General features: G+C 35.5%; 1 protein-coding gene across 1 annotated transcript; it reads left to right on the top strand.

The window, feature by feature from the left end:
• Positions 1-924: 924 nt before the first annotated feature.
• Positions 925-8,756, top strand: LOC121366279 (multiple epidermal growth factor-like domains protein 10). Its single transcript, XM_041490781.1, has 4 exons — positions 925-1,432; positions 3,126-3,278; positions 7,296-7,445; positions 8,641-8,756. Exons 1-4 carry the CDS (start codon positions 1,276-1,278, stop codon positions 8,754-8,756), a joined length of 576 nt encoding a protein of 191 aa, XP_041346715.1. The 5' UTR covers positions 925-1,275.
• Positions 8,757-9,900: the final 1,144 nt, after the last annotated feature.

Raw genomic sequence — 9,900 nt, 5'->3', positions numbered from 1 at the left:
TTTGTTTTTTGCAACGCAGATATCATCCCTTTATTTTGTGGTATGACTATCGTTATGCCTTTGCCCCGATGGTCAGTTTTGGAATCGTGTATATGCAGCTGCAAATAGTTTTGTCTCGTATGTGTCCCTACTACTTCATTCCTTCTCAGATTGGCGGTTATATGGCGTCAGACATATGGTTTAGGACCACACAGATATTGAGAGAGGAAACCTGCTGTCGCCACTTCATGGGCTACTCTTTTCGATTGGCAGCAAGGGGTCTTTTATATGCACTTTCCCACAGACAGGAAAGCACATGCCACGGCCTTTGACCAGTTGTGGTGCACTGATTCGAACGGAAAAAAAATCAGTTAACGGATCTATCGGGGTAGTTTGAGACTGGGACGCAAGCACCTCAGGCGAGCGCTCAACCGACTGAGCTAAATCCCACCCGATCGATGTGATTTAATACAACCACCCAAGTGTTATTAGTCCTGTGATGCAAATAGTGTGCACCTGTTGAACTGCAGACTCATTCTGTGGTACATCAGCTTTTCCTGAATTTGATTGCTCTGAAAGTAAAGTCTCGACTGAAGACCAAAATGTGTTGTTAACATCCCTACAAGGGACATCTGGTGATTTTTATTGATTCACTGACAGCAAAACTTATTAACGAATGGAACAGTACATGTTTTGGAGTGAAATTCGCAGGTGGTAAAATCGACCAGAACCATACACTACGCGGGGCCACCCACTTTTAACATATACTGTGTTCTGTCTATACAAAAGCCACTGAACATATGATATAAATATAAAATAGACAAATCATTAAACAAATAAATATTAAAACATGAAACAAATGAGTCTTTGTAGATCGTACAACGTATGTGTAATCTTAATCATCAATGGAAACATTATATGAATGAAAGTGATGTTCCGGCCGTGACAAGCAACCAACCAAATATTGTGATTTTTAAGCCAGCCAATCAGTGGCTGTAGAAGCAATATACACTGCAAAGATAGAAAAATATTATCTCGTATATTCGAGCCCATATGGGTAATAAATATCTATATGATGCACTAGATGCCTCTGTAACGTGAACACCATTTAACCACCAACTGAAATATTGAAATGCAAAAAAAAAAAAAAAAAAAAAAAAAAGTAAGAAAGAAAGAAAGAAAACTGTGTACTCTTTTTCAGGGATATGGAGACGAAATGGAATTCAGGTGTACACGTCTATTTTACCACAGCAGTTTAATAATGGACAGCCATGTGGTGAACAAATCACAGGTAACATGGATGGGTCTGACATCTCGGATGTACCAACTAGAAACTGTGACATGATTGGCAGGTACGTGACACTCTACCAAGCCACAGATAACCGTGGGACATGTGGTGATTTTCATTGTGATGGTTCAACGGCCATGGATTTCTGTGAAGTTTTGGTTATGGGTAAGTTAGATTCACCAGTGGACCAATTATATAATTTATTGTCGTATATGACTGGTGTAGTGGCTAATTAGCACATAAATGTGTGCCTCATAGAAATGTTAAGATGAACACTTACGAACTATATTGACTTCTAAAACAACAACTGTGCAGATGAATGGGCAGTACTAAGTCATTTGTACTCTAAAACACAAAGTATTCCAAAACAGCGAAACACGGTCTTAGCTATGCCAGGTCAACACATGACTGCTTGGAACTTTTTATTGAGCTCAATTCTTTAACCTATCATTACTTTATATTTACCGTAGGTTTATACACACTACAAAATAATACGATCAACATTTGACTCCTTTATAAAAATTATATGCATTGGTTATATGAATATGAATGACAAAACCGTAATAAGTGAACAAGGCCGTATATCTGCATAATACACAGTTGAATGGGCATTTGGCAAAATATTGGATGATTCCATGAATCTGTCTAATGCCTCGTCTATAAGAAGACAGCCACTCCCGAGGAGATATTTTATTTTGGAAATTACATCTTTCATGCATCGCCACAAAGAGGACTGTCACTTTCAGACTAGTTTACTAGTAAACTAATACAGAACAGAACTAACTGGTAGAAGTAAAACTGTGATGACATGCAATCATTAATCACTGTCAAAACAGAAAAAGTATTACAACAACAACAAGTTTATTCAATATTAAGGCCACAGGCCCAAAATACAAAACAAAAAAAAACATATATATTTTGTCGCCTGCAAGTGGTTAACTTACAAAACATCATCACTTAGCTTTCTTATTACAGATACCTGATATAAAAGCAATGACAAATTGTACAGCAATAGTTCATTTGTAGATGACATCAGCTTCACAAAAATAATCGAAGGTGGTAAATGCGAATATATGTTGTAAATTAAAAAATAAACTTTTTTCTTAAAGGGACATTCCTGAGTTTGCTGCAATTTTTAAGATGTTATCGACTAACAGATACTTTTTGACGACTGTAATTATTTATCAAATATATTTGTCTGCATAAAATATTAGTGGCTGTATATTAAACGTGTTTCTGATCGTTCTAATATTTGTACTAGGTTAAATTTTATTTTATTTCCTAAAATATTGTTTTTTCGTACGTACGAAACTATTTGAAGACAAAATCCAGTTTTGGCTTCTTATAAATATTAAGACGACCAGAAACACATTGAATATACAGACATTAATATTCTAAACAAGAAAATATATTTAATATGTAAGTTTAATCGTAGAAATAGTTTATTAGTCGGAAACATCTTACAATGTACCAAACTCAGGAATGTCCCTTTAAGTCCGTATATGTTTTACACTCGAGTAATACACGTAGTTGGTCTTCAATAAACAAATCTCATCATTATTTCTACAAAAAGGGCACCATCTTTGTTCATAGGTTATATTGTTAAATGTGCCAGGGACTACAGCTAATCCAAATTATTGCATCTAAACTTCGACAGGGCCCTTTTGACATGTACCGCAAAGTTAAGTTGCAAGTACCGTTCGATATTCAAAAGAGATTTATACTGTTTGTAATAATAGCATGAGACAGACATATTTATATCAGCTAACCACTGCTGCTGTAAACTGTCATAAAGTCTCTGTTTAAAAAATATTACATCTATCATGTGTATCCTTATTAGCGCTTCTTTCTTTTCCAGCATGCACGCCGAATGTCAAATACGGAGCTAACTGTGACATGAACTGTAACCAACGTAAATGTGCATCTTCGTCTGCATCCTGTGATGTACAGACAGGAAATTGTGGAAATGGTGGATGTCGCCCAGGTTACCAGGGAGTCGACTGCACGCAGGGTATTTAACAACTTAATATTTTTATTTGTAAGTACTACATGTATTGATGATGTAAAATGTGTCTTGTTAATGGCAATATACCTGCCATGGTGTAGGCTGGAAGGAAGTCGACTGAACACAGACAGTACCGACTTATAGTTAGGAATCTCAATAGTCCAGGTCACAATTAGTATTTAACCCGGAAATAAATAGTACAGAGCTGAATGTTTCAGCATAGTTGCAGAATATCTATATTAATAACATGTCAAAAGTCCCCAAGTTTACGAGGTGTGCTAACTTTACTACAGACGTAAATTTATATTTATCGTCCCGTAACCTGATTACGTCAGTAACCTATATCGTCGTCAACCTTTGAGAGCCTGTAATATACTATAGGACCCCTATCGCACGCACATTTTAAACATTTGCGATCGAATATTTAAAACAAAAATAAGAATAAAAGTTTGTATTAGTATAAAGTTTAAAAAAGTAAAACTAAGTACAAACAATGTTATTGTAATGATGTCTGTTTTTGCTGTGTGTTATGTTGAATTACTTATACGTTTATAAATTGTATTTAAATAAATAATGTGTATTTAGTTATTAAGATAAATGATTTAACACTATTTTTACGGACCTAAATGTGCAAACATTCTTTAGCGGTTTTGAATGAATAAAAGTAGGCTACATTTGATTAAAACTTAAAATTTGACAGTAGCGTGGAATGTAATTTATATTACAACGTAGCAGTACTATGGATATTTTTTCGTATATGAAGCCACATAAGTTTTAATAGAAGTATATATTTTCAGAAATGGGAAGGAAGCTCGAAATTAGATGTTTTGTTTTGTACAAGATTTATTAAACAACACTCAGACACATTACAATGTGTAACAAGAGGACATTTTCAAATACATAATTAACATACATGACGCATTTCACACCATCCATTCATTTGTATTGGCTATTAATACTTTCAAGGCTATGCAAATAGTTACGGTTGTTGCAAACACTAAACGTACCAAAACCAAGTACCATGTTTAGGTTAAAAGAACCCTTTTTAGTCTACCTCGGAATTTCTGCCATAAAATAATGTGAGGATACGCAATGAAAACAAAACAGATCATAACTGCCCCTACTAGGTAGTTATGGCTTTAAAATCGTTTGAAATTGAATGCTGTGTTTTATACCTTTTCTACTATAACATTAAAAAATATATATCCATTAATTTTTAAGATTTCAGGGTACGCAATTTTACCATTCGTACCCTCTGGCAGAAACCTTGTACATGTTGCCCGATTCTTTTTACCCACCCCCATTTACTTTTGGATTGGTACGGCTCTGTACAAGGATAGGGACACAATAAGATAAGTAAAGTTGAAGGTTAGAAGCATAAACAAATTATTTTAGAGGAAGCCAACAAAGTGAGACTGGAGGAAGGTGGTCAGACTTACAATTGTCATACCTGTGATACAAGTATTGTTACCAACTCAACACAACTGTAAATATGGATGATATAACGAGACATACAGAACCAAGGCTGCGTTCAGCAGTATTATGTTGAAGTACTGGCATCCTGTGCATGTCCTTATTTTTAAAGAATAATGGTTTCAGTGGACTTGTAGTTAGGAAGAGCTTAGCACCTAACGTTCATCTTAGTGGTCAGACTCGGTTTTGTCCATTAGCAGATGGACCATTTTCGGCTAATATGGTATAAACGTGGTGCATGAAAACTCATGTATTAGACATAATACTGGGTAACATCAAAGGGGCGAGACCACCATATAATCTTGATTCAGACTGTGAAGCTTTTGGTGCCAGGCAGTACAGACTAGAACAAAGTACACATAAATATATATGTAGAGATAAACAGTTGAAAATAGGTGAAAACGATATCACCTAATGACACCTCTATCGACTTCGCTGGGATCTCTTGGAGAAAAAAGCCTGTAAAATTCGCTGACCTCACTGCCATTTTCCTTCTTGTTTATTATTTAATTGAATACTTTCCAAGAGGAGTGGGCACCTCCAAACAATGTGACGCAATTGCTTTATACCATAACGCGATGGAACGAGTGATGTTGTACGCTATATTGTCGATTAATAACAAAATATATATATATATATACACACACACAGAGAGAGAGAGAGAGAGAGAGAGAGAGAGAGAGAGAGAGAGAGAGAGAGAGAGAGGGGGGGTAGTAATCACCAATACACCAGGAACCAAACGCCGTGGGCACACACACACACACATCTCTATCTCTCTCTCTCCCTCTCTCCCTCTTCGTGTGCCCCTGCGTGTGCTGTAACCTCACCGTGGTGCAGGGGTGTAACATTCTCTTTGAGAATGGCCAATACAGCACAAAATTTAAGTTTTTAGTAAAATTCTGTGATATTTGTGTTTTTGCACAGTTCTTTACACTGTTTTTGTTTAAGTCTTGAATTTTTATATTGATGTTGATCATCACTTTATTTATTTGCATTACCATAGTTTGACACCCAATAGCCGATGTATTTTTCGTGCTGGGGTGTCGTTAAACATTCATTCATTCATTCATTCATTCCCTCTTCGTGTGTGTGTGTGTGTGTGTGTGTGTGTGTGTGTGTGTGTGTGTAAGAGAGACAGAGAGACTCACACGCACACACATACGAATGAAAATATAAAGGGTGTTTAATTTATCTCACATGCGCTCGCCTTTATTTTTGTCAATTATTTCTTTCATATTAAACTGACAAGTACATATTTTGTAAATACTTATTTAATGATACTCTACCTAATTTAGCATTTACTTGTTTGGGCTCTCATTGATGTACAAGGTGGTGTTTACTTTTGAAATTAAAATTAAAATGTCAGTAAACAGCAGATTTGTGACCTTTATTAGAACAGACTATAACACATTTTGATCCATTTGTGTCAATTTCATTACCTTAAACAAACTTTTAATTTAAAACTGCAAGTTAACTTATTATCTTGAATTGCAGCATAAATTATTAATTATGACCAGCGTATTTAGTGAATATAAATTCAATACAAGTACAGTAGAAATTTATACAATCGTGCAACCACTTAAAGGTGCTATATCAGAAGTCATATGTGAGCATCTGTTTGTGATAAAGATTCTCCAATAAAAATGTATTTTCTACTAGTAGATAAAATCATTTCCTATAATCATTTATGGGCATATAGTTAAAGGTGTAGTCTTTAAATGTTAAAGCAAAATTTAATAAAAGCATTATTTGCAATAGCTGTCATTATGCAACTTTGAGATACCACCTTTAATACCGGTATAATAGATCACAAACACAAAATGGTTCTTGACAGTTTTGCTCAAAAGTTACTTATAGATGTTTACAAACATTTCTTTTTTGGAGAGGAATAGGGGTAAACCATCATCAGAAACGGTCCCTCAACAGCAATGAAATTGACATATGTTGACAAAATGTTTATAGTCTGTTCCAATAAAGTGCACAAATCACCTGTTTACTGACATATTTCTTTTAATTTCAAGAGTAAACACCACATTCTACATCAATGAGAGCCAAAACAAGTAAATGCTAAATTTGGTAGACTATAACTAAATAGATATTTACAAAATATTTACTTATCTCTTTAATATGTAAGAAATAATCGACGAAACTAATTTTTATTCTATTTCCGACAGCACTATAGTTAATATTATTACATTGCATAAGACCATACTACACTACATTACATCATATTACTTTACACTACCCTTATTTACACCACACATCACCACACTATATATATTACACTAGACTACATTACATTACATCACACCTCACCGCACCACACTACACTACACTACACTACATTGGACCACATCTCACCTCATCAAAGTACACACACAACACACACAATAAAATTAATTTAAAAAAATATACGGCACATACATAAAATGAAAAAATTAATTGGAACAAGTGACCACTTATATTCACAGAGAGAGGACATAACCCGTTCTTCTTAGTCAAAGATATAATATATGAACGTGTCCAGATGTATAATTTCTGCCTTTACAGCATGTTCGAGTGGCGACAACTATGGACCAAATTGTGCGAAACTCTGTAATCAACGTCACTGTGTGTCATCTTCATCCTGTAATATACAGACAGGAGTCTGTGATGCTGGGGGGTGTACAGCTGGCTGGATCGGAGTTGACTGTGCACAAGGTAACGAATTTTGTCTGCATATATATGAATATTACAGGTACAAGTTAACTTTAATGCCTGTTGCTTTCAGTTTGTCATTACATCATGAAGTTTGATCGCTAGCATGCGTAAACTAAATTATGTGGTGAGGGTAATTATGCATACTTTTATACGAATCGTTGTATCACAACTTTGTTGCCACTGCCGAGGGAGGTTGGTTCGAAGTATCACTAGAAGTACCTACGCAAACATATCCGTCTGTTATTATAAACATTTAATAGAATTAAACCATTTAAAAATACCCACACATACGTCAGTGGCATGTATTACATCTCAATTCAAAGCTTATGATACACTGAACTACATGACATGCTGTAATGTAGGATATTCACTAAAACTCCACGACATAATTATCATTAAGTGACCTTTCTCTAATTTGCCTTCCAGTTTCTCATAAAATATTTCAATTTTTATCATGCTTTTTCATAAGAACAGGTCGAATGTCTGTTACCTGCTTGCTTCTTTTGTGGGACATCTTGGACATACACCAGCCCAAGATGTCCAAATTCTAAAAATGACACACACACACACACACACACACAGAGAGAGAGAGAGAGAGAGAGAGAGAGAGAGAGAGAGAGAGAGAGAGAGAGAGAGAGAGAGAGAGAGAGAGAGAGATATATACATACATACATAGAAACACATTTCAACACGTACGCAGGTGTATATCCTCTCTTAAGATTATATAACAATTACCAAATGTTTGACATCCAATAGGCGATGCTTAATTAATTAATGTGCTCTCGTGTTAAATAAAACAAACGTTTAATCATTTAATCAAACATAACACAGTGGCGTTTAATATCTTTATTCTATATGGCAGTTAAAGGGACATTCCTGAGTTTGCTGCAACTTTTAATATGTTGTTGACTAACGTAGCCTTTTTAACGATTGTAATTACATATCAAATATATTTTTCTGCAGAAAATATTACTGCCTGTATAGTAAACGTGATTCTGATCGTTCTTATATTTTTACTAGGTTAAATTTCATTTTATTTCCTAAAATATAATTTTTTTCGTATGTACGAAATTATTTGAAGACAGGATCCAGTTTTGTCTTATTAAGACGACCAGAAACAGACACTGATATTCTAAACAAGAAAATATATTTAATATGTAAGTTTAATAGTAGAAATATTTTATTATTTTGCTAGGCATGTCTCAAGAATATGTTGGGTCGAGTAATGCCAAAGATATCTCATTTGGCGTTCGGCCCAAGATGTCCACGTACCCAATAGTATTTTATATAATGTTACCAAAGATTGATTAAAAGATAGTTGATACAATACATACAACATGTTTATGCAGCTATATGGTAGTCATGCTAGATTCAAGAAATGATCAAATATCTCTGTATTAGAAAGTGAATATAATAATTCAATTCCTTGCGCTCTACAACACTGCATTTGCAGTAAAATGTATTGTCCGAGTGAAATACATTGTAGAATATTATCATTTGTAGTCTTGGCGAACATGTTTGTGGCTATCTCGGATTTAAATGATTATGCAAATATCTCAGCAGAAGGTTGTTATTAATGAATTCCTTGGCCCCTACAAGCCTATCACTAATTAAAAAATCTAACTTAGTTGCAATTAATTGATTAATTGCAATTTCCATATAGAACAATTGCTGCTTTAGGAGCGGCCATCTTGGATTTAAATGACGTTGCAGCGACTTCATTAGCTGGGAGTAGTTCAAAATGATTTCTTTATCCCACTTCCTCCTTTCCTTTCTATCCTTTGAATTCCATCTCATTTCTTCCCGATTTGACAATTTCTCCTATCTTTTTTCGCTGTCCACCTCCACATCCCAGTCCATGTCTCTCCAAACGCGACAGATGCTTGTCTCTTGTGGATATCTGTGCCACACACCTGCCATTCACCATCAGCTGTTAGCTTTGGGCTTAGTCTGACCACTTCGGGAAGTGTTCAGTGGTTACTTCTAGCATTGTTAAGAGGCACTTGTAACCACCTACTATGCACCCATACTACCGGCGGTCGTTAGTTAGTGCCGTGGGTCAGACCAGCTTTATTAGCGGCAGATGACGAGGATGTTAAGTGGGTGCAGTGAAATACACAGAGACTGCACCCGTGGAGGAAGTTGAGACAGGTAGCCGATGGTGTGGATTGCTCAGAAGACAGAGTCAGGGGAAACTGACAGAAAGGGTAAAATAATTATGTCTTTGTCCCTAAAACCCAGTCATAGACATCAGTTTTGCCATAGGTGATTGCAAGTATCAGAGATACTGTCAGTTCTGTGTTTTGGCAGCCATCTTGACTGTTCCAAAATGTTAAAGAGTACAGAGTTTACACTCCTCGCTTTCTCAATCAGCACCTTACGAAGATGCAAAAACTACAAAGAACAAATGAAGGTACTGAACTGCACGGTTCAGTGACCTGCCGCAAATACACTT

The sequence above is a fragment of the Gigantopelta aegis genome, unplaced genomic scaffold (assembly GCF_016097555.1).
Source record: "Gigantopelta aegis isolate Gae_Host unplaced genomic scaffold, Gae_host_genome ctg5179_pilon_pilon:::debris, whole genome shotgun sequence".
Lineage (NCBI taxonomy): Eukaryota > Metazoa > Mollusca > Gastropoda > Neomphalida > Peltospiridae > Gigantopelta > Gigantopelta aegis.
This window is presented reverse-complemented; position numbering and strand designations above follow the sequence as displayed.